At 43.4% G+C, this 26001-nt stretch overlaps 1 protein-coding gene across 2 annotated transcripts in view; it reads right to left on the bottom strand.

Moving 5' to 3' along the window:
• The window catches only part of FAM193A (family with sequence similarity 193 member A), a 2395037-nt gene that overhangs the window by 1165608 nt on the left and 1203428 nt on the right, over positions 1 to 26001 (bottom strand). For both annotated transcript variants that reach the window (XM_044062897.1, XM_044062898.1), the window contains one exon: positions 4606 to 4848. In XM_044062897.1, coding sequence (XP_043918832.1) covers positions 4606 to 4848 — 243 coding nt within the window. The remainder of the gene's footprint in view (positions 1 to 4605; positions 4849 to 26001) is intronic.

Below are 26001 nucleotides of genomic sequence, written 5' to 3'. Positions count from 1 at the left end.
ATACTCCCAGAAGGTCTTGGAAGTGAGTTGAGCGAGACTGCACTTTGTCCTGTGGGAAGTAGGATCTCATCAAATCTGATCTGATCCTGCATCCCAGGAAAATGTTGTCCTGCTGTGGGTGCAGAGAGGATTTTGGAAGGTTTAGGGTGAACCCAAAGTTGTGAAGGATGGTCAGGGTGAATTTTAGGTGACTTAGGAGCATGGTTTCTGATTTCGCTAGGAGGAGAATGTCGTCCAGATATGGGTATATTTGGATGCCCTTGGTTCAGCAAAATGCAATGGCAGGAGCCAGGCATTTTGTGAACAATCTTGGAGCAGTAGATAAGCCAAAGGGCAAGGCTGTAAATTGAAAATGTGAGGAAATGCCAGTAAATCTCAGGAATTTTCTGTGGGGGGGCATGACAGAAATGTGGAGATAAGCTTCCTTTAAGTCCAGAGTGACCATAAAGGCTTAGGTTGGTATCAGGGGCAGGACGGTTTGCAGAAAGAGCATCCTGAAGGATGAAACTTTTAGGAACCGATTTAGGTAGGATAGGTCTAGTATGGGTCTCCAAGGACCATCCTTTTTTTGGACTAGGAATAGGCGAGAAAAGAATCCTTTTCCTTCCTGGCTCACAGGGACTGGTTCTATAGTTCCTAGGGAGAGGAGCTCCTGCAAAATGTGTGGGAATAGATGAAGCTGTTTTTTTTTTGGTGGGAAAGGAATGTTTTTTGGCCTTTTTTCCTTCCAAGATAGGAAGTATCCTCCTTGAATGATGGAAAGGACCCACTGGTCTGAGGTGATGGTTTTCCAAAAGGGGAGGCAGTGGGGTAGGCGGGCAGATAAGGGAAGATGGGGAAGGCAGTCATGCTGATGAGGGGCCCCATTTGTCGGGAAAGGGCTGTTTGGAGGGGGGATGGTTGTTAGTACGTCTGGAGTATGGCTGTCTCCTAGATCCTCTTCTCGGTCTAGAGGAGGATGGATGAGAAGTGGAAGGCATCTTCCTGACAAAGGAAGTTTTTGCAGGATAAATCCTGTAGTACTTAGGGGAAGAGGGACACCAGCAAATGTTTGATGTCTTGCAGCTCTTTGCTTTTCTCTTGCAAGTGTTTGAAGAGCTCAGCTGAATTTTTGACAAAAAGTAGATTGTGGTCCAGCAGAGCATCCATAATATTTGATTTAAGATCCCCTAGAAGAGGTTGTAGGCGTAGCTAGGAATATCTGCAAAGGGCAGATGCAGAAGCTACAGACCTGGCTGAGGCTTCTGCTGCATCATAGCTACACCTGATGCAGTGTCTGGCTACTTGGGTGGCTAGGGGCAGTTTTGACGCAATGGCAGACTTTTAGTAGGACAGTCAGGTGTAGAGGCTAACAGGGTAGAGGCCTGGGACACTAGGTCCAGAGCGTATTTTACCATGTGTGTTTGGCAATTAATGGCTCTGAAAGCCAAGGCGGAGTAAGTATACACTTTTTTTGCCCAGTCTATCTATGGTTTTACTGTCCTTATCTGTGGGTAGGAGAGAGGCAGAAGGTACCTGTCTGGATTGTCTGTCAGGAGCCACAGCAATGACAGCGGGATCTGTCAGTAGAGGTTTTACCAGGAATTTTTGGTCATCAGGCACCTTATAAAACCTGTCTGGTTTTTAGGGGCTGGGGATTAGAGTTAGGGTTCTTACAGACAAGAGTTGAATGCATCGAGGAAGGCTGGGAGCACAGGAGGTATTGCTGAAGGAGAGGGAGACTCCAGTTTCAGTAGTTCAAAACATCTCTTCTGGGTGTCAGACATCAGGGCAGTGTCCCACTTGAAGTACTCCATTTTAGTTATAGTCTCCCCAAAAGTTAAATCTTCAGGTAGGGAGTCCCCTTCAATGGAGTCTTCATCTGGGGAACAGTAGTCAACAAGGGAAGCAATTTGAAACATATCAGAGACTGATTCCTCTGAAGAAGAATTGTATTGGTATTGCTGTTTTTCCTCAAGTAGTTTGATGTTGGGGGGTAGAGGCAGAGGCTGGATGAGGGCTGAGCACAGGGATGGTAGAAGGAGCAGGGCCTGTAGGCCTAATGGTCATAATGCCCTGTATAAGAGAATTTGTGAAAGACTGCCAATCTGGCTGTGCTTCAGAAGGAGGAGTGATATGTTTTGTCTTCTCTCTCTTCTTAGGAGGAGTAGGCTTCAGGGACGGCCTAGGGATTGAAGCCCGGCCTGCAGTAAGAGAGGACTTGGTTGGTTGTCCAATAAGAGGTTCCCCCTCGACGTTGGTTGGTGCCAACAGCTGAAAAGTCTTCCACGGACGTGTATTCCGTGGCTGCAGAAATGGCCTCCTCAGCAGGAGCTGTCAAAGCTGACTGAGAAATCAGGCATGCCTCGGCCCCTATATCAGAAAGTGGCGGGATGTCCGATAGCAGAGTGGCAGCAGGAATAGGCCTGGAAACTTTGGCCTTCTTCCTGGGCGGTTCGGGTCAGTTGACCGATTCTGGGTCCATCCTAAGTGCTAGGAGTTTCAGACGCTGGTTCTCGAGATATAAATCAAATGACTGTGAATCGTCTTGGGCAAGAAGAACTTACAAATGGAACACGACGTATGGTCGTGTTCTCTACCTTGACAAAATAAGGACTTATTGTGAGAATCTTTGTGCGATATCTGCCGGGCGCAATTACATTAGCCTTTTTTTTAGCTGACATCGACAAACATCTAGAGCAAACGAAGTACAAGAAATGATATGATATAAAAAAAAAAAAAAAAAACAACGGGGTACTTATCTATCCAAAGTAATTGTTAGTAAGAGCTGAACAATCAAAGTGATGTCGTCTGCGGCTGAAAAGTTCTGAGGTCTGCACCTGCCGACGTCACATTTATGGTCCCTGGTTTATGGTCCTGTGTGTGACGTCCCATGCACCTACAGCAGCCAGGCAAAAGCTTTTGTACAGGAGCTGACGTCAGATCGCCTGAGCTGGAAAATCCCACACCAAATAAATACTGCACCATTGGAATAGGACGACATCTTGTTGTTCTATGTGCTGTCTGCAAGACACAAGCACTACTTTCTATAAAACTACAGCAATTACAGAAAAGAATAGAGTAATGCTGAGTGTGGAGTTCTGAGTAATGGTGAGTGTACAGAGATCAACAGTTCAACGTAATGGTGGTGTGGAAGAAAGGTGAAGAAGAGAGTGCAAAGCAGGGTGAAGTGGGTGGAGAAGAGTGCCAGGAGTGATTTCTGACAGACAGGCACCAGTAAGAGTGAAAGGGAAGGTCTACAAAATGGTAGTGCGACCAGCTATGTTACATGGGTTGAAGACGGTGGGGTACTGATGAAAAGACAGGTGTCAGAGCTGGAGGTGGCAGAGTTAAAGATGTTATGATTTGCATGGAGTGTGACAAGGATGGACAGAATTAAGAATGAGTACATTAGAGGGTCAGCTCAGGTTGGACGGTTTGGAGACAAAGCTAAAGAGGCGAGACTGCGTTGCTTTGGACGTGTGCTGAGGAGTAATTCTGGGTATATGGGGAGAAGGATGGTAAGGATGGTGGTGTCAGTTAAGAGGAAAAGAGAAATGCTTAAGATAACGTTTATGGATGGGGTGAGAGAGGACATGCAGGTAAGTTGGTGTAACAGCAAGATGCAGAGGACAGGAAGAAATGGAAACAGATGATCCACTGTGGTGACCCCTAACAGCAGCTGAAAGTAGTTGTTACATTTAAGAATACCTCTTACAAATGGATCACTATACAAAAAACTGTGGTCATGTATTGGTTTGCCACCTTTTTCAAATGCCCAGTATGGGACATTCTTACTGAAACTTGAGATTTTGGACAACAGAGCTTACCACCAAACCAACTAACAAAATGTATTTATCATTACTAAAATTAAGCAAATGTGAAATGTTGGGATGTTTATACTACTTTACGTGACATTAAGATGATTTTAATGTAGTGTCACATTCTCCTGCAACATACAAAGGAAAGGCAGAAATATTTTTTACTGTAAAATAAAGACATTTGCAACTTTTCATGCACCCTGACCCCTATCCCCAAGAACTGACCAAATTAAGACTGCCCATCACAATGAGGGAAAGATGGTAATCCTATCAAATAATTGCACTAATACAATTTCTTTTCATTCTACAACCACAGCACTGGAAACCAGTTTTATAACATTCTGCATTTTTTAAGACAGCTACTGTCATCAGCAAGACTGATTACCTATGCAAGATTGTGGGCAGTACTTGACAGCAAAACTACAGATTTCTCTGTGTCTACAGTATGTTATGCAGAAGGAGACGACTTCCTCTGCCAAAGCATGTGAGAAATTAAGCTTAATAAAAAGGTGGGTGTGCTTTCCCTTCCTCTGATGCAAAGGCAATGAAATGAAAGCTTTACAAAGTACAGGCAGGTTTCTAGTAACTAAACCAAGCTGAAGAGAAAGCTAAAGATCAAATTATAATGTAGTATAGGCTGGAGTTTCTTTAAAATGTGACCAAATTTACTCAAAAACAGCACTAGTAAACTGTCAGCATGAAAGCCAAACTAGAGAATTGCGAATTTACAGTAATGTCATAAGCAACCGTACTTACGCTGATATTTTTGTTTCATAATTCTAAAAAATACATAAATAATACTCACAATGTGGGAGCAGTTCCGCTGTCTGTGAGAATGAGTCTAGGATGCTGCTGAATAGTAACAGGGGAACTTGAGCCTGACCCTGAACTTGCAGAGGACATGCTAGGTGGACGTATCTCAGAAAGGTAGTCGGTAGTAGACTCTACTTGTAAAGGTAACTGACTGATATGCATGTCATCAGTTATAGGCGAGTCCATGATTCCACACGTAAGAATATGAGAGAGGCTGCAATCATCGCATGTACACCTGAAGAGCAACAATTTAAAAATTAGCTAAACATGGACAAAACAATTGAAGAAATATACTGAGTTAGCACTACATGGTATATAATTATAACAATACCTTCTACTTTTTAATTTGGTTAATGGGTAACCATTTAGGCACAAGTGCAACTTGGAAGTACGGTCTGATCATATGTTTTTGCAGAGTAACAGAGCAGAGAATGGAGACTGAGGAAATGTTCCTGGACAGCTGTGTGAAGCTCATTAACAGTCATGCACTTATGCATTAATCAGCCAAGACAAGAGATCAGCAATGTACATAATCCATGCACAGAAACAAATACAAATGAAAACATTTTTTAAAGGATACTGGGCACGCATGTGCACGCACACAAACTTGCTCACAGTGCTACCTACCATATTATTACTTCTACACCATACAGAAAACAGTTATAAAAGCAATGGTTGCCTCCACTAGTGAGATTCAACATTCACAGACCCTGAAAATAATGAAGGTAGATAATTTCAACGCAATATATGCAAACTGAAAAATCAAGTGCAAAAAGTATTGGACTGTTTAATAAAAAAAAAGCTTTGCATGTAAGAAGACTGCATGTTTTTGCATGTGATTAACTCTTAGAACGAGAAATGTTTTTATTTTTTCTTGTTTTTCTCATGAAATTCACATTTATAACTCACGCAGAACACATGAAAGTCAATAACGAAGTACTGCCAATGTCCTAGCTCAAGCAGTACACCATGCTTAGATGCCCTGATGTCACCGTTATGACTTCTCTGTAATTAGTTAACCTGCTTAGTTAAATGCTATACTGTTGATTAAATTAGCAGCTTGGAAAACGATATTCACACCTAACATAATTTACAAAGGGGAAACACTAGGGCTTCTGATCATTAACAGAAACATTCAACAGTTTCCACATGCCCCTGCAATGACCTCATGAACATAATACAAATGTCTTTTCGACAGGGATAGCCAGCGCTGATCGCAGACCCGATCTTGCTCATAAATTCCTTCTGCGAACTACCCAAAAAAGAACAAATAGGGATATTTGGGTTAACATGGCTAGGCTTGTAAAGACTCTAGGGTTGCTAGCATAGTATCCTCCTATGAACCTTGCCAACAGAATGTGATGGCAGGCATTCAGTGTAGATCGCATATGCGCCACTGGACTTTTAAAAGTACGTTTCACTAGAAAAGCATTAGCAAACTACTTTTTTTTTACTTCTACATAGTGAATCTTCTTATAAGGTAGCATTTTCTTTTTTTTTAATTCACGAGAATAATACTGTTGCACTTAAACATTAACATTTTCAGCTCCTATTCCTCACCTGCATTTAAGGTACCATAAATCTATCAAGACTAAAACAAGACCAATTTGTGTCACCTGAAGCAGGATTACTGTCCACAAAATTAAGGAAGGAAATGTACAAGGTATTCACCAAACCAGACCATTGTGGGACAGATCTTCAGCTGTCTAACAAACAGGTTTCTTATCACATCCATTAGAGTTCTTTGTCTAACCCAATTCTTCTAGCAGCTAAAGTCAGAATCTCCCACCAGTCTTGCAAGGTAATTTTTGCCTTTACATTACTGCTACTTAATGCTCAGCAGATTTCATATGAAAGCTGAACTGTCCTGTTATGCCTTCAGTTCTTCAAGTGAGAAATTTTGATAAGATATACCACAATAAAAAACAATACACTAAGTAAAACATTGTAAACATGCCACCAATTATATACATAATGATGAAACAGGTTTACAAAAGGTAAAGGAAGAGAATGGGGGGCTTCAAAGGTTCTTACTAACCTAAGGCCAAAATCGACCATCAAGAACCTCAGCCACATCAATCAGTACTGGTGTGAAACTAACAGTGCCCACCCATTAAGTAGACTTTCACAATATATTCCTGGTGAAAATTTGTGATCGCCCATCCAGACTGATTTTAAAGGTTGCTAGCAAAGTACTCTGCTTGATAAGCAAGGGCTGCCCATTCTAGAAATGATGTAGACATTGGGTTAGGTATCTGGCACTATCTGTTCAAAGAGTATTGGGACATTCATAGCACAGAAAGCTTGAGAGATCAATCCTTGGAAGTTTGTATGACACTGAGTAGAGTGGCACAGCTTCTAGTCTATCAGAGTAAAGTAGAGTTGAGCAAGAACTTACTGTAACAGTAGATGCCCTACTGATCACTGCTGCCGTATTCCAAACAGATGGGTTTTCACTTCTGATGTCTGGCTGGGGTATCAAATCTTAAATTTTCCCTGAAGCATACATCTGACGTATTACCTCAGTTTGCAAGTACAGGAGTATATAAACGAATGTATGAGCAAAAATCCTCACACTATCTCCAAACCAGCAGCCTAAAGACATCTGACATGAAAGCAGTCAGCTAAAAGAGGAACAGCAGAGAACAGGGGGCCATCGTCTGTTCTTGGGTCTGTAAGACAAGGAAGCAGAGTAAAAGAAAAATAGAATAAGACGAGGGAGAATAAAGGTGGGGAGGAACACTGCAACAATGATTATTAGGACATCTACTGTTACAGTAAGCTCTTACACAACTGTATTACGTCCTGACTGAAATCACTGTTGCAGTATTCAAAACAGATGGATGATTCACAAAGCTTAATGTAACGAAAGGGTGGAAGGCTGGGAACACTGACAGTTGTCCAAGAGGCCAAAAAGGACTAACCTGGTGAAGGCTTCCCTAGACCTGGAAAATAAGCATCTATAACACATTATCAAAATCTTACTACATCAAATTACTGAAGGTTGACCTCTAGTGATACTTCTTTATCTGTCAAATTCTGCACCTAGAAATCCATTTTGTTGGTAGCTCTCACTTCTGCTAGGAGAGTCTCGGAGCTACAGGTAGTTATGGCTGCTGCTGCTTTCCTTATTTTCCGTAAGAGCAGTTTGTCTGTGAGGTTCATCACTTTTTTCATGCCTAAAGTGGTAAAGATGTCTCCCTCGTCTTATTCTATTTTTCTTTTACTCTGCTTCCTTGTCTTACAGACCCAAGAACAGACGATGGCCCCCTGTTCTCTGCTGCTCCTCTTTTAGCTGACTGCTTTCATGTCAGATGTCTTTAGGCTGCTGGTTTGGAGATAGTCTGAGGATTTATGCTCATACATTCGTTTATATACTCCTGTACTTGCAAACTGAGGTAATAATGCTTAAAAAACAAAAAGCAAACAAAAATAAAAACTAACTAGCGTAGGCAGGGGGGCAAGTCCCACTGCACCCCCACACCCCCTACTTAAATATTCCAACTCCGAGACCGCACTACATTGAGGTAAACAGAATTACCTGCATGATGTTCTGCACTTACGATGTTGTGGTGCCGACAATATCAGCTTTGATATTGTCGACTTTCGACATTGTGAAGTAGACCCGAAAATACATCTATTATGTAATGTTTAGTAAAAGTGTGCAAAGACCACCAGGTAGCAGCTTCCAGAACAGATCTGGAATCCGCCACTTTGTAGAAAGCTCCAGAAGGTGTCACTGCTTTAGTAGAGTAAGCCCTTGGGAAATAGGGCAAGGACTTTCCATAGTAACTGTAGCAAAAGGAAATGGACTTAGAAATCCAGCTTGCAATAGTCTGCTTGGATACAGGTTGGTCTAGCTTACAGTCCAGAAAGCAAATAGTTAGTCTGACCTACGAACAGATTCAATTGTGTCTAAACAGAACATGAGTTGTCCATACACATCAGGGGAAAATTAAGAATCCCTTCAGTCCTGACCTGTGGATGGGGAAAGAAAGTAGGAAGACTGATAGCCTGGACTGAGGACATCTTTACCACTTTAGGCATGAAAAAAGTGATGAACCTCACAGACAAACTGCCCTTACGGAAAATAAGGAAAGCAGCAGCAGCCATGACTACCTGTAGCTCCGAGACTCTCCTAGCAGAAGTGAGAGCTACCAACAAAATGGATTTCTAGGTGCAGAATTTGACAGATAAAGAAGTATCAGGCTCAAAGGGAGGCAGAGTGAAACTTTCAGCATAAAGTTGAGATCCCAAGGGGGAAATACAGGTTTTCTCTAACGGTTTAAGTGCAGGATTCATTTTAAAAACTGTTTTACCTCAAGCGTGGACATAACATAGACTGGGCAGGAGATAGGCATAGATTGCAAATGGTGGGCTTAAATACAAGAATATGCCAGGCTACCTTTCATGAGCACAAACAGGATTAAACTAGTGGGTTGACTGCTAGCTTGACACCATCTCGAAAGTCTCTTTCACTGGGCTATGTAAGGTTTTCTGGTGATGTGTCTCCTTGCCTCCTGGTGAACCTCAGAAAAAATGGTGTCTGAAGGGGATCAGAATCCTAATGGCCTAAGGTTTAGGTTGGGGTGAAACAAGCCTGTTGAGTGATAAAGTCCACTTATGGTGACTGTCCCTGGCAAAGTGATAGAAAGAGTGAAACCAATACAGCCTTAGCATAAAGGAAGTAACCAGAAGATTTTTTTTTCTTTTTTTGATCTTTAGTAGAATTTCTGACAGTAAAGGAAGTGGAAGGAAGGCATAAAGAAACCTTCCTACCCACTGGAAGGACACTGCATCTGTCCTCCAAGCCAAGAGGCAAGGAGTCCTTGTGTAAAGGTGGGGGTGCTGTTTGTTGCTCACCAGAGCAAGTAAGTTTATCTTAGTGTACCCAACATGTGGACTATATCTATGAAGGCATGTTCAGCCTCCATTCATGGGGATCTTCAATGAACCTGCTGAGACCATCTGCCAGGATGTTGTGCTGGGCCAGAATGTATACTGCTTGAAAGGACACAGCTGCTGTGATGGTCAGGTCCCAAGCAATCTGAGTCAACCTACATAACTGGTATGATCTGGTTCCTCCCTGCTAACGTACCACAGACAGACAATACAACAGTTATGTGAATACTTTTAGAGGTCCTGGCATCCAGAGGTTAGAGAAGACTTGCACAGCCTGAATGAGCGCTCTCATTTCTTTCGGACTGATATGCTCTTCTGTCAGGTTGGACTGCCAACATCCCTGGACCTTGTGGATTCCCATCCATGCTCCAACCCTCATCAAAGGTGTCTGCGTACAGCCCTAGACTTTCGGTCTCAACCTTGAAGGGCAGGCCTAGTTTGATGTTCAGTTATGCCACAAACCATAAGATATCCTTCCGGGGGCAAAGCATAAGAGAGATCTGTCTGCCCAAGGGGTAAGTGTGTACAGACCATACATTTTTCAGGTGCCACTGATTTTTTTTTCTCTTATGCAACCTGGCTAAAAGTAGCATCAATATGGTTGCTGCCATGTAACCTTGTGCTCTGAGAATCTTCCAAGCTGAGTAGGCTTGGGGAGAGGAGGAGGGCTGAAAAGTAAGTTGTGAAGCTCTGCACCTTCTCCTTGTGCAAGAAGGCCTACATGTTTTTGTGTCTAGTCTGCAACCCAGGAAAACTACGTCTTCAGAAATCTGAAGGGAAGATTTTGTGAAGCCGACATGAACCCAAGTTGCAGGAGGAAGGTGAGAGTCAACTTGTAGTAATGTAGCAAGAGCAAGGAAAACAAACTGCAGAAAAGTCCAAAAAATCACACAGAGGATGTTGAGAACAAAATCACTTTATAACGCAAAGCTTTCGGGAATAACCCTTTCTCAATACTGAATACAAACATACAAAAAGCAACTGCTTTTATACAAGCCACAAGATCATGTGACTGCAGCCAAGGTCACATGACACATTTAAAAACACATATCAAAAAACTTTATACAGTTAGTAAAAACATTTGAAGACTTATATAGGTATAGAGATAAATAAAAAATAAATAAAAAAACTATACATAGAAAATGCATGTAGAAAACATAAATGGGTTTTATACTAACGGTGCTGTTGATAGCCCCCCTGGCATTAACAGCACCGTTAGTATAAAACCCATTCTTGTTGGATTGTAGCGTAATGTGAAATAATGAATGTTATCAATATTTTATTTTTATCCTTATTTTGTATTTTTGAGACTTGTATTGAGGTAGATTTATGTTTTCTACATGCATTTTCTATGTATATTTTTTTATTTATTTTTTATTTATCTCTATACCTATATAAGTCTTCAAATGTTTTTACTAACTGTATAAAGTTTTTTGATATGTGTTTTTAAATGTGTCATGTGACCTTGGCTGCAGTCACATGATCTTGTGGCTTGTATAAAAGCAGTTGCTTTTTGTATGTTTGTATTCAGTATTGAGAAAGGGTTATTCCCGAAAGCTTTGCGTTATAAAGTGATTTTGTTCTCAACATCCTCTGTGTGATTTTTTGTAATGTAGCAAGACCCAAGGTGAAGAAGCCTAGATTAGCAAGTCATCTAGTTCAGTGAATATCTGTATTCCCAGAGTCCTGCAAAATTCTAAAAAAAGAAGTTATATACTCACCATAATGTTTCATCTGAGTAGCTGTACTTCATATGTCTTCAACCTGTGGGTCTATGGATCCAAATCGGATCTGAAACAGCCGCAACACTAATACCTGATTCGAGCTCCAAACTCCTCCCGTTACCCATCATGCACCAGGTCTCCTTCCTTCCCTCAGATCATGTCTGCCGCTGAAAAGCTAAGCATCGTGGTCGCAGAGCTCCTAGCATTTTTTCTTGGGTAAGTTATTTCCCTGCCAAGGTTAGTGTAGTTTCTTCCTATCCTCTCCCTTAAACCTCTCCTACCCACGCTGTTCTTCGGTTGCTGTTTAAAAAAAAAGTTATTGTTGTACTTCTTTCTCCCCTAGCCTCTCCCTCCTTGTTGTGTGTGTGTGTGAGTGTGTGAGTGACTGTGGGTGCTTGCTATTTGCTATCTCCTATTATGGTTGAGACCCCTAAGCCAGTTTTTAGATGGGGGACATTATGGGTAAGGGGAGGAGCATGAAGCTCGAATCAGATGCTAGTGATGCGGCCATCTCGGATCCGATTCGGACCCGTAGACCCACAGGTTGAAGATCAAATGAAGTCAACTACTTCAGATCTGGAGTTAGGCACTTTATGAAAACTCTGGGGGCTATAGAATGCCCAAAAAGTAAAGCAGTAAACTGAAAAATGAGATAAAGTACAGTTTTGTACCTACCATAAATGTAGATGTCCGAACTGGATAGCATCTGCAGTCATAACAAGTGGGTTGTAAAATTTGGATAGATGCCAATATGTCCTTCATGGATGCATCTGCAGTCAGCCAACTAGGGAGGAGGATAAAAGTAGATTATGTAGTGTTTAGGATCCTTGCAGCACAGCAGTGGCAAACCCTGCTCGGGATCTGGAATATAGAGGCAAATTATAACTGTTTTGTGGGTTGGGAAAGAAGAAGGTAGGTGGATTGCCTGGTTTAAAGACACTCTGGATACCACCTTGGGCATAAATGTGGATTAGTCCCTCATGGACACATCTATCTGGGGGGAAGAAAGGGAAGGGTGCACACTGCATAAAGCCTGTAGTTCTGAAACCCTCCTTGCTGAAGTAATTGCCAGTAGGAAAGCAGTTTTCCATGACAGGTGTTGTAGGTCTGCTGTTGCTGCTGGTTCAAAGGTGATAGTGTCAACTTTTCTAGCACAAAGTTTAAATCCCAAGCTGGGGTAATGGTGGTTTTACATTCTTGATTCCTCTGAGGAACTGCCTGAGCGGATCAAAGCTGTATTCTGCTGAAATAGCTGATGCATGTATCTTGATGGAGGAGTAGGACAGGCCTGAATGAAGAGAATGTTAGGCATATCTATGTTTGACACATCTTTTCCTCTTTCCGTACTCCAAATGACAAACCTTTTTTTTTTTCCATAGTCCTTCCTGTTTGTTGGAAGGTCTCGTGCTTCAAGAATAATGTCTTTAACTCTTTGGGAAAGTTCTGGATTAGCTGCTGCTATGTGATGTTCCATGCAGTCAGTTGCAGCGTTTTTAGTTTGGATGTATGATGCTGTAGTTGTTCTGAGTTAACATCAAAGGCATCAGGGGTTGGCACACATATTGTTCCGAGACATGCTCTTCAGTAGGTACCCAGTGTTGTCTTGGCCAGTTTGGAGCTACTTGATTTTTAGTAGTACCTTGTGTATCAAAGGAAGAGGTGGGAATGCATATGCTGTTAGGCCCTTCCAGTTGAAGGAGGAGTGAGTCCACTTTCCATGTAGTGGGGTGAATGTCCTTGTGCAGAATTTTTTGAGCTGTGATTGAGAGGGTGATCTAAATAGGTCTCTGTGCATTCCCCCATTTCTTCGATGGTCTTGAAGATGTGTGGTTCTGCTTAATATGTCTGCTAGAGTATTGTCTTTCCCGGTACAAATATTGCCTGTAACTGAATGTTGTAGCTGGAGTGCCAGGGTCCACAGCTCCAGGTCATTCTGCATATGTTTGTTGATGTACCACATGACTGTGGTGTTGTCTGTCCTTATCATCAACTGGCCCTCTTTGAGAACTGGTTTGAACGATTGATGTGCAGGTGAAGTTGATCCTGGATTTCTGTTTCTAGACTGTGTCTGTGTTGGGACCATAAATTCTTTAGGTACCACTGTAGTTTTCCTCATGTGTAGTCTGGCAAATGGGACCAAGATTGATGATGCATGAAGCCCAGCCCTGCTGCAGAACTTTTCTTGCTGTGGAATGCCATTGGGATGGTATCAGCCTTGACTTTTGTAAATTGACCAAGTAAATGACCCTTTGTAAATCTGTTGTCAGCCCAGGCATTTTGTGAATACTCTGGGCGCATAGATAAGCCAAAGAATTGATAGTGCTCTGATCCTGCAAGAAATCTGAGGTATCTTCTGCAGATTGGCTCCTTGAGATCTAGAGTTACCAGCCAAGACTCCTTGCCCAGCATGTTGCTGTAGGGTCAGCATTTTGAATTTTTGGGACAATGATATATGTATTTAAGGTGGACAGTCGAGAATTGGTCTCAACTTTTTTTTTTTTTTGAACTAGGAATAATCTGGTGTAGAACCCTTTTCCTCTTGTTCTGCTGTTGGCACTCTTTCCACAGCTCTCATGTTTGCTAATTTTTTTGATTTTGAGATTTGGAGGTAGATGGCATTCCTCTTTTGACTGGTAAAGTGTGGAAGTAACCTTGATCTATGGTTTGTAAAATCCACTTGTCTTTTGTTATGTAGTGCCAGTTCTTTGAAAATAAGGTTAACTTTCCGCCCTAGAAGAGGCTATTTGTTCCCTGGTAGGCGGAATTAGGAATAAGTCACTGTGGTTGTGCTGATGTAGTGGCAGTGGCTGTGTCTGTGCCTCTGTTGTTACCTTGCCACTGGGCACCTCCTCTGGATTGGTTTCTGCCTCTGGTTGAAATTTTCAGTTCCTGCTAAACCTTGGGGGTTGAACCTGCAAGAAATCTTTAACAGTTTGAACAGATTTTGCCTTTTCTTCCATTTTCTTCATAACCTGCTGGGCAGGTGTACCAAACAAACTTGTCTTGTCCATAGGAGCATCTAGCAACTTAGCTTTAACATGATCTTGTTCCTTTAGCCATGCATGTCTTCTTATCACTGTGCCTGTCATGGCTGATCTAAATGAAGCCTCCAGTGCATCATAGCCACATTTTAAGGAATGGTTGCTAACCTGTTGTATGTTATTTACCATCTCTAATACATATTTCTTATCAAGAGATTCATCAGTGGTTAGATTTTTAGTTAACTGATCAAGCATAAACTCTTGGTATTGTATCATGTGAAACTGACAGTTTAAAGCTCTAGCTGATAGAGTAGCTGAAGTGTAGACCTTTTTACCCCATCTGTCTAGTGACCTTGCTTCCCTTTCAGAAGGAATAGGGTTTTAGCTGTGGCCTGGGATATAGTTTCTGGGGGGCCTTGTAAAGGTGGTGATGAGTATCTGGCACCCTGTAAAATCTGTCTGGTTTGGGGGCTGGGGGAGCAAACATCATTGAAAGCATCATCCACCACAGGAGAACAGGAGGTATAGCTAAGGGCCTGTGCTGTGGGAGGTGCAGAAAGGTCCTAAGTCTTTTCTGGAGTCTGAAAAATCCTGTTGCTGCCATTGGAACTGTTCTCGCATGGCATGCAAGGTTTCCCCAAGGAGAATTCTTCTGGTGGGGAAGCAGCTGGAATGGATTCTTCAGCATCAGAATCTTCGAGAAGGGAGCCTCAGGCTGGTCAGTTATGTCTGATTCATCAGCAGAATCATCAGAAGACACTGGCTCAGGGGCTCTGCCTAGGTCTCTTCTGGGGGCTGAGAGGCCCTGTCTGGGTGAGATTGAGAAATTAAATCTTCTGCCAAAGCATTTGAGAACTAGAAGAGGGCCTGGATGTGGGGGTTTAACAGGCACTGTTTTAGTAGTCTTGGCTGCTTTAGATGGACATGGCAGCTGGAGGCCTAGCAGCACCACGTGCTGGGGTAGAGACATCCAAGGGGATGGTGTCTGATAAGTCAACCACCGTAGTGGGTAAAATTTCTGAGGTCGATTCAAGAGTTGTAGCAGGGGCCTCAGTTGTAAGAATAGGTTCAGCTGTACTTTGAGCAGTTTTCTGAGGATCCGGCGGCATAATGAAAATCAGAACCGAAAACTGTTCTGGGCCTAAACAAGGCAGACAGTAAGAGGAAATCTTTATGAGGTATTTGTTTCCCACAGGTTAAACAATTGTTAACTTTTCTGACATCGGCTGAAAGTCGAAGTAATCTCTGGATCCGACCCGACTTGCGTAACAGCTTCTGCAGAAAGACTGAGGAAAATGGCGTCGGCTGATGCTTTTATACCAGACCAACAGAGATGACGTCGGGTGGAGTGCGACATCAACTGCAGGGCTGCCTGACGACAGGACAACCCACTTGTTATGACTGCAGATGCATCCATGAAGGACATCCCAGTACAGAACCCCAGAAATTTCCTGCAAGAAGGCTATACAGGGATGCACAGGTAAGCATCCTTCAAATCCAAAAAAGGTATAAAGACATGTGGAAGTGATAAAGGGGAGAAAGGTCTGAAGGGAAATCATTTTGAATGTATGAGCCTTGAGGAAAGTACTGAGCTGGAAAAAATCCAGTATAGCATTTCACTGTCCTTTTCTTAGTACCAGAAAATCTAAAGAAGAATCCTTGTCCCACAAACTAAGGAGGAACACCATGGGACTATAGGATGGGAAGGAGAAGATTTACCTGACTGTAGGGTGGTGGTAGAATGCCCTCAAAGGAAGGTAGTTCCTTTCAGGACATACTGTGACCTTTTTTTGACGCTAGTGAGTACCCACTTGTCTGTCGTAATCTTTTTTTTTTAATTAGTAATGAAAATGCTGATTTTTTTGAAAGGGGGAGGGTGGGGGAGATGGTCACACTGACTTATCTGTGAGGGGAGGCCTCCCAGATGTGGGGCCCTTTTCGTTTTTTTTTCCCTTTTCTTTTTCACTGGAAATATTTTCCTGTGTGCCGTCATGTGTTTCTGAAAAGGCCTATGCTCTCTTCTAACAAAAAAGTGGCCTATGCAAGGTAATCCCTCTAGTAACCGAATAGAAGGGCAAGGAGGATTTGTCTACTGTCCTTCTTAGCTTTACCATGCTCCTACAAAGTTTTGAACAAGCTAGCTGCCTGTTGTCCAAACAAAAGGTCTTTGTCATGGGGGTAATCTAGGAGTTTAGCCTTGAAATCTTCAGGTAGGGGCTAGTTACACAACAAGGCATACCCTAATGAATGAGCCAGTAGCAGCTGTTCTGAAAAAGGCCTCAACAACATTATAACTGCATTTTACACTATACCTAGCAATTTGAGTGGCCTGATTTACCAAGGAGGAAATCTGCTGCTTAGAGTTTATGCCCGATATGTCAGCAACAGCCTTGTTCTGGTTTATAAGGACAGACACAATGATTTGGTCATCTAATCTGATAATTTATGGTCCCGAAGGCCAAGCTGAAGAAGTACAGATCCTTTTCCACCCCACCACTCCATAACCCTAATGTTCTTGCCTTAGGGTTGGGCATTATCATTTGGCAGCACCTTAGGTTTGTCCAGGGGTGGTTCGTACGATTGGGCTGCATGACTGTAGCCTTCCCCAGCTGTACAAAGGAAACGAAATGAATAAAAAAAAAAAGAAAACAAAGAAAAAATAAATAAAAACAAACATAAGTCCCCAAAAACACAAGCATGCGCACTCGCAGCATTTGTGTGCATTACCTGACTCCTGAACTCGTGCATGAGCACTCGCGGCAATTTCCCCGAGTTCGGACTGCTACTGAACCAGTCCAGAGCATGCACGCAGATCCAAACTGCTGGTAAGACAGTCTGGACTCTGAAGACAGCCTGCAACAGCAAAGATCCCAGAAGTCTATGCAGTTACAAAGTACAGTTGTGTACACTTACCATAAATGTAGATGTTCGAGTGTATTTACTGTTGCAGTCATAACATTTGGGTAGAATCCCAAAGCTAAGGTTGGGAGGATGGAATTATACAGAATTAGGAGCAGCTATAAGGCACTGCAGGACAGCAGTGGCAAAGCCTGCTCTGGGATTTAGAGAAGAGAGGTAAATGGTAATGCTTGGTGAATGTACAAACTGAGCTCCAGGTAGCAGCTTCTAGAATGTCTCTGGTAGGAACCCCTCTGAGAAAGGCTACAGAAGTAGATGCAGCCCTGGTGGAATGGGATCTGATCCCCTTGGGGACAGGTTTACCATGATGCATGTAGCAGAAACAAATACAATTATGGCTTATCCATTTTGAAATTGTCTGCTTTGAGATAGCCTTTCCCTCTGCCCCTGCAGCAAATGCCACCAGTAGTTGCTCAGAATTTTGTCCTGTTCAAGCAGAACCTTAGTTGTATGTGTACATCCAATGAATGCAGAATCCGCTCTCCCCTGTTCTGTGGATTTGGGAAAAAAGTTGGCAGATGAATGGTCTGATTAAGAGCCACACTGGATACCACTTTAGGCATAAAGGATGGATTGGTCCTGAGCGCTACCCTGTCCGGGTAGAAAATAATAAAAGGCTCCACTGCCATGAGAGCCTGTAGTTCTGAGATCCTTCTAGCTGAAGTGATTGCTAAAAGAAAAGCTGTCTTCCAAGAGAGAAATGTTATGTCCGCAGTAGCAGCTGGCTCAAAAGGAGGCAGGGTGAGTTTTTCCAATACAAAATTGAGGTCCCATGCAGGAGTTGGTGCTCTCCTGGGAGGTCTTAAATTTTTGGCCCCTCTGAGGTACTGCTTTAGAAGGGAATGAGAAAAGAGGGGAGGCTCTGCGTTGTAATGAGCCGAAATGGCAGAGGCATGGATTTTTATGGAAGAGAAAAATAGGCCCTTGTGAAGCATCTCAGTTAAATATTGCAGAATCTGAGGAATACTGGGCATTTCTATGCTTACTCCTTGTGCCTGATTCCAGGCACATAATCTTTTCCATTTATCAGCATAAGATTTTCTAGTGCTAGGCCTTCTAGCCTCCAAAATGACATCCACCACAGATTTGCTGAGAGATGTAACTGGTGAAATTAGTTGAGTAGCCTTGCTGCAAGATTCAGAGTTTGGAGCTGTGTGTGTAGAATTTGAAAGTTCTGCTGAGAAGTAGATAAGGAGTCTGAGGCAGGTACCACGTAGGAAGGTGTGACATATTGCGTAGGAGTGGGTACCAGTGTTGGCGAGGCCAGTCTGGAGCAATCATAATCATTTTTGGTTTTTCCTGTCCGACTTTTAGCAAGACCTTGGAGAGCAGAGGCAGAGGGGGAAAAGCATAGACTGACAGGTTTTTCCAGCTGAAGGACAGAGCATCCACTTTCCAAGCTTTTTTTTTGTGATGAATTCTTGTGCAGAATTTGTCCAACTGATAGTTTTGGGGTGAGGCAAAAAGATCTGTGCCTGGGCTCCCCCATTTGCGTGTCAACATGCTGAAGATTTGCGGATCCAGTTTCCATTCGTGTGGGTCCATAAGATTTCTGCTTAGTTCGTCTGCCAGAGTATTTTGTTTTCCTGGCAGGAATTGAGCTTGTAGATGTATTTGGTAAGTCAAGGCTGTGTTCCACAATGTCATGGTTAGTCTGCAAAGGGGGTAGGAATGGGTACCCCCCCTGCTTGTTAATGTACCACATGACTGCGGTGTTGTCCGTCTATCAGTAGTTTTCCTGGATGAAGAAAGTCCTTGAAAGCTGTCAGAGCATTCTGTACAGCTAGCATCTCTTTCTGGTTGATATGCAGGTGCATTTAATTTGGGCTCCATTCGCCCTGAATGCATCTCCCTGCCAGATGCACCCCCCCCCCCCAAGCATAGTCTGATGCATCTGTAGTCAGGCTTTGGGTGGCAGGGGATGGAATGAATGACAGTCCCTTGTTTTGGTGACAGGCCTCACCCCACCAAATGAACTCTTGCTGCAGGCAAGGAATGATAGGAATCATTGATTCCAGGCTGTGTCAATGTTGACTCCATAAGCTTTTTAGGTACCATTGAAGTTTCCTCATATGCAGTCTTGCATATGGAATTAGAAGAATGCAGGACTTCATGAACCCCAAGGCCTGCAGAATTTGTCTTGCAGATAACTGGGTTTCTGTGGCCACTTGTTTGAAGTAAATCAATTGGATTATTTTGTCTGGCGTGAGGTAAGCCATCTGGGCAGTTGTATTCAAGCTAGCACCCAGGAATGTAATTTTTTGAGAGGGTACCTGTTGTGATTTCTTTTCGTTTATGGTGTATCCTAGACAAGTTAGAAACCTTTTTACAAACGCCAGATGCTGTAAAAGAGTGTCCTTGGCTTCTGCCTGAATTAGGCAATTGTCCAGATAAGGATAAATTTGAATGTTTCTTTGTCTGCAAAATGCAATTACTGGTGCCAGGCACTTTGTGAAGACACTGGGTGCAGTAGATAAGCCAAAGGGCAGTGCAGAGAACTGGTAATGCAAGTAGCCTGCTTTGAAGCAGAGGTATCTTCTGTAAGATTCCCTGATTGGGATACGCAGGTAAGACTCTTAAGTCTAGAGTTACCAGCCAGGCATCCTTGCCTAGCATAGGCAGTAACTGTTGCAAAGTCAGCATCTTAAATTTTGGAATGTCCAGGAAAGTATTTAGAATGGATAAGTCCAGAATTGGACGCCATGACTTGTCTTTTCTGGGTACCAGGAAAAGTCTTGAAAAAAACCTTGTCCTTTTTCCTTTTCTGGTACTCATTGAATAGCCTCCATATCCATGAGGGACATGACTTGTTTCTGGGCCTCTGCCCACTGATTTGGAGGCAGACCTGGCCATCCGTTTGGAATTAGCAACGTGTGGAAATGAAATCTGTATCCCTGGGATACTATATTTAAAACCCACTTGTCCTAGGTAATTAGATGCCAATTTTGTGCATGAAGTGCTAGTTTCCCCCCAAAAAGGCTGCCAAAAGATAAGTGGCTTGGAAATGGCAGAGGAAAGTCATTGAGACTGTTTACCGTAGGGGGTTGCCTTGCTACTTCCAGATTTGGAGGTGGAGGCACCCCACTGTTTTGTTCTGTAAGTTCCTTGTGACTGAAACCTGGAGCCATTGGAGTGCCTGGGTTTGACCTGAGCAGCTCTGGTGGGTACTGGAAAGGACCAACTCTTAGTAGGCCAGTTCCTACTGAATCTGGGTGGGTGCACTTGTAGGAAATCTTTTACAGTTTGCATAGATTTAGCTTTGTCTTCCATCTTTTTTAAAACTTCTTCTGCCTTATTACCAAATAAACTGTAAAGGAGCATCCAACAATTTTGCTTTAACACTATCACGCAGATTTTGCTCCTTGCGCCAAGCATGCCTTCTTATCACAGATCCAGTTACAGCGGCCCTGCAAGAGGCCTCCAAGGAATCAAAACCACATTGCAAAGTATGCTTTCCAACTTGTTCAGCTGAATGTAATAAATCCTGTAACTCTATTTTCCACACAGTCAGAAATCAACATCATTTTCTGTTTAAGTAAGCCGATGACATGCTGCTGATATTTAAGCATATGAAATTGACAGTTTAAAGCCCTGATTGCCAGGGTTGCAGATGTGTAAACCTTCTTACCCCATCTATCCAGCGCCATGGAGTCTCTATCAGAAGGGGTAAGATTTTTAACAGTAGAAGCCTTAACACCCTTGGGACCCTGAGAAACTGTCTCAGGGTTAGCAGTAGGGTTTTTAAAAAGAAATGTGTAGGAGTCAGGAACCCTGTAATATCTGTCTGGCTTACTAGGAGCCGGAGGCAGGGAATCAGGAGCCATGCTAGATTCTGAGAAAACATCATCAACAATGTCTAGAACAGGAGGTATAGCCAAAGGCCTATGCTGAGGAAGAAGGAAATCCCTAAGCCTCTTTTTGGATTCTGAAAAATCCTAACTCTCCCAATGAAAATGTTCTCTTAAAGTATGCAAAGTTTTTCCAAAAGAAAAATCCTCAGAAGGGATGGATTCCTCTACATCAGAGTCCTCATAAGGTGGAATAGATAACTCCTCATCAGAAGAGGAATCAGAAGAAATGGAAACCTGATCTGAAGATTCATAATCAGTGCCTTATCTAGGCCTCTTAGCAGGAGGGGGGTTGGGACCCCCTGATCAAGGTAATTAAATCCTCAGCCATTTTGATCATTTGTTTTTTAGGCATAGGGGCCTGAGCACGTGGCGCACGCATCATTTTTTTATACATAGAAGTTGGTTTTGGCCTTGTTTTTAAGGATGGCGTCGGTTTAATATACAAATCTTTAGGCCTGAAAACACCCTCAGAAGCCGGTGCCTGCTCAGCGGCTCCAAACCCATCTAAGGGAGAGACATCCGCAGGTTCAATACTTGAAGTATCTCGCAGCATGCCGGACTCCGAATGGGTCTTGGTAGAGGCCTGTGAATCAAAAGTAGCAGGTATCAGGGGCTGCGAAAGCACCTCACTGAGTACCAATGAACCAGCAACTGGCTTAAGAGAAGCTTCGTCGTCGGTTTTGGAATTCGACAGTCTGTCTCGGTGTTTTTTGTGAATTCCAGTAGTGGGATTGCTAACCGACATTTCTGAATAGTTAAATCTTGAGCCAAACCATTTAGATGCAAAAATATACTGACGCTTAATAGTGCGTTGGTTAAACTTAGCACAAAACCGACAGCAAGGCACATTGTGGTCAGGGCCTAGGCAAGAAATACAGTACAAATGAAAATCCTTATGAGGTTATTTGCTTCCCACAAGTAATACAATTATTAACTTTTACTGTTCGATTCTCAGCTAAAGCGTCTTGTGTGGAGACATGCGTCAATGGGTGTACCTTTATTGAAGGTTGTTCGTCAGGGCTGGTAACTCAGTACATAAAAATATACTGACAATCATTAGCGGACCGAAGTTCCGCTGTGGCACCCCCTAGCCGGGAAAAGCCGAAAGATACAACAACTGACATCGGTAAAGAGCAAGAAAAAGTTTCCCCAACGGGGTACTTAGCTTTAGGTTGAAGACTTCGGTTCTGAAACTCGAAAACGAAAATTTCAGGAGTCAGCCGACTGGCGCTTGTGAACTGCTTCTGCTTTGGGCACCGCGCGGCAAAAATGACGGATTAAAATGGCGTTGGCTGCATGTTTTATACCCCTGATGACCTGACGTCATGGAAGAGGGGACAGCAACCGATGCAGGACCCAAGACTTTCTTAATCAGGTCGACTGAGGGCAACCTGCCAGCAGATTACCCCAAATTTAATGACTGCAACAGTGAAACACGAAGAACATCTGCATAGACTGGAAGGGGATCGGACTGCAACATCTGCAGGAAGGACAGAACTTAGGCTCTCTTGCGGGGCTTTTTGAAATGGGAGCTTTGGCATTAACAAATTCGGCTGCTTTGGACTGAAAGCAGGTACAAAATAGAAGTTATGTTCTTACCATAACGTTCCATGTTAGTTGTCTTCTTCTCGCCTTCTTTCTTGCTGGATGGGTTCGGAGCCGACCTCGGCCCGACTGCCACTCTAAAAGCTCGAGAGTTGGTTCCACCGGCTCGAGGCTCCCCTTATATCCCACAATGCTAGGCGGTATTACCTCAGATCTCGTTTGTAAGCTAGGCCCAGCCAAAATAACTCCAGAACTACTGGAAAAGGGAAAACCCACCTCTATAAAAGGAAGGGAAGAAGGTGACCTGAAAACCTGATGAAGGAATATATGCACAGTATAGCATATACCTATATACAATAGAGGTGGTAGAAAGAGAGGCCACAATCAAACTCCTCTAGGTCTGTCCAGGCTAGTGTGAAGGAGGGTGGGACGCAAGAAAGAAGGCGAGAAGAAGACAACTAACATGGAACGTTATGGTAAGAACATAACTTCTATATGTTAAGTTGTCCATCTCGCCTTCATTCTTGCTGGATGGGACCGCGTCCCTAGCACCTTGTCCCGGGTGGCCAATCGGAACAGACTCTTGAGTACAGTGGAACCAAAATTAGCTCTATGTCTAGAAGCTAAATCCAACTTATAATGAGAAATGAAAGTGTGAGGAGTAGCCCATGTAGCTGCTGCACAAATGGTATCAATAGGCAGCCTGTCTTGGAAAGCTATAGAAGTAGTCAAAGCTCTAGTCGAATGGGCCTTTGGTTTGTTAGGCAACTTTTGGTGTCTAATTTCATACACAAAGGAAATCAGGGATGTTAGCCATCTGGAGAGTGATACCTTCCAAACTGACAGGCCCTTTCTGCCTTCTGCATAAGAGACAAACAACTGGTCAGTTTTTCTGATCTGTTTGGTCCTATCCAAATAATACCTTAATTGACGATGGACATCTAGCCAATGCAATTTTTGTTCAGACCTGTTAGAAAAATTAGGAAAAAACACAGGGAGGTCAATGTTTTGATTCAGATTTGCCGCAGAGGCTACTTTAGGTAAAAAGGATGGATTGGTCCATAAGGATACCCTATCCTTATGAAACAAAAGATACGGTGGTCGACTGCTGAGTGCATGAAGCTCTGAGACCCTTCTAGCTGAAGTAATGGCTACCAGAAAAAGAGTCTTCCAGGATAGCAATTTCATTGAACAGGAGGCTGCAAGTTCAAAAGGGGGAAGAATTAAAGATGTGAGAACTAAATTAAGGTCCCAAGAGGGAGGAGGATTTCTTATAGGAGGTCTAAGAAGAAAAACTCCCTTCAAGAAAGCTTTGCAAAGCTTGTGAGACATGATGGCAGAATCTGAGGTGCCCACATGAAAGTTAGATATAGCTGCCAATTGAACTTTAAGAGTAGAAGGAGATGAACCTGCATGGAAGAGTTCAGCTAGAAAATCAAGGACTATTTGGATGGAAGCAGTGAAATGATCTATGTCCCTTCCTTGAGCCCAATAGGCGAAACGTTTCCACTTACTAAGATATATCTTCCGAGTGGAAGATTTATGGGAAGCTATCAAAATATCTCGAACAGAGTGAAATATTTGAGGAAGCCTGGCTAAGGTTGGAATTGGAGGAACCAAGCAGTGAGGTTCAGAGAGGGGAGGGAGCGATGTAACTGACCCGATTGATGGATCAAAAGATCTGGAACAAGGTCCAGATGCCAAGGTTGCTCCAACAGAAATTGATGTAGAAAGGGGAACCAAACCTGTCGAGGCCAGTAAGGAGCAATGAGGATCAATGAGGCCTTCTGAGCGATAGCTTTCTGTATCACTTGAGAGATTAGTGGGAAGGGAGGAAATGCATACAGAAGTCCCCGGGGCCAAACTTGGACTAGAGCGTCTCTGCTGGGCTGGCCTGGTAACGGGAATAGGGTGAAATAATCTCTGCACTTGCTGTTTTGGGGAGTAGCAAAAAGGTCGCAGCAAGGCTGACCCCACTTGAGAAAAATATTCTCCAAAATAGAATCTTTCAGAGACCACTCGTGAGGCATAAGGATAGCTCTGCTCAACTTGTCCGCGATTAGATTGGAAATCGCCCATTGCCACAGTCTGAGTGCTTCTCGACATAGGGGATAGGACCTGGTTCCGCCTTGTTTGTTGATATACCACACTACAGACATGTTGTCCGTCTGGATTGCTATCGTTCCCAAGGGAAGAGAGTCTTGAAGGGCTTGCAACGCTAAAAGCACTGCTCTCATCTCTAGAACATTTATATGCAAGTGGCGTTCGTCTGGTTGCCATATGCCCTGGACTGTTCTGCCCTGATAATGCCCCCCCCACCCGATTCAGGGAGGCGTCCGTTGTCAGAGTAGCAACCGGAGGGGAAGGAACAAAGGGTCTTCCCAGGAAGAGCTGGGGGGAAGAAATCCACCAAAGAAGATGATTCTTGCATGCTTGCGTAATCATAATGGTGTGGGACATCGGAAGTTGTTGGTAGGACCATTGTGTGAAGAGCATCCATTGCAGGATTCACATGTGAAACCTGGCTAATAGAAGTAGAGGGATAGCAGCCGCCATAATCCCCAGTACTTTCAGAACTAATCTGGCTTTGACTCTGTTGCTGTGGAAGAGAAGGGAGACCAGTTTACGTATGTCTGCTATTCTTTGGTCTGTTATTCTCGCAGACATGTTGACTGTGTCTAGATTTGCGCCTATGAAGGTAATAGCACGACAAGGCGACAAAACAGACTTTTCGCAATTTATTGAGATACCTAGCTTTTGACAAATGCGAAAGGTGTAGTCTCTGGCTATTAGAAGAAGATGCTTGGTAGGAGCTGTGAGGAGCCAGTCGTCCAAATATGGAAACACCTGGAATCCTTGACGTCTCAGGTGAGAGGCTACCACTGCCATGCATTTGGTAAACACCCGGGGGGCAGTGGTGAGACCAAAGGGCAGGGCTCTGAATTGAAAGTGACTGGTTCCCAGCCGGAAGCGGAGGAATCTCCTGGAGCGTCTGTTCATTTTTATATGATAGTACGCATCCTGGAGGTCTATAGAGCACATCCAGTTCTCCTTTCCCAATAGGGTAGGATGGATTGTAGCGTGACCATCCGAAATCTTGTTTTCTTGACCGACTTGTTCAAGATACTGAGATCCAAAATGGGTCTCCAGTCCCCTGTTTTCTTTGGAACCAAAAAGAATTTGGAGTAGATTCCGGATCCTTGCTGGTCTGCTGGCACTGGCTGAATGGCTCTTTTTGCAAGCAACTTTGAGATTTCCAACGCTGCTTGATCCCTTTGAGCGGGTGGAACATCTGGAAGGGATTTTTTTGATTGATTTGGAATACGAAAGAACGGAATGGAATAGCCTTCGGAAATGATGGACTGTACCCACTTGTCTTGAGTTAGGGATCGCCAGGCTTCTGGGTACAGTGATAATCTTCCCCCGACTGCCTCCGAAGGTGGACAGTCGGGCAACACCTCAGGGA

This window comes from Protopterus annectens, chromosome 2.part1, assembly GCF_019279795.1.
Source record: "Protopterus annectens isolate FY-2018-M chromosome 2.part1, PAN1.0, whole genome shotgun sequence".
Classification (NCBI taxonomy): domain Eukaryota; kingdom Metazoa; phylum Chordata; order Ceratodontiformes; family Protopteridae; genus Protopterus; species Protopterus annectens.
This window is presented reverse-complemented; position numbering and strand designations above follow the sequence as displayed.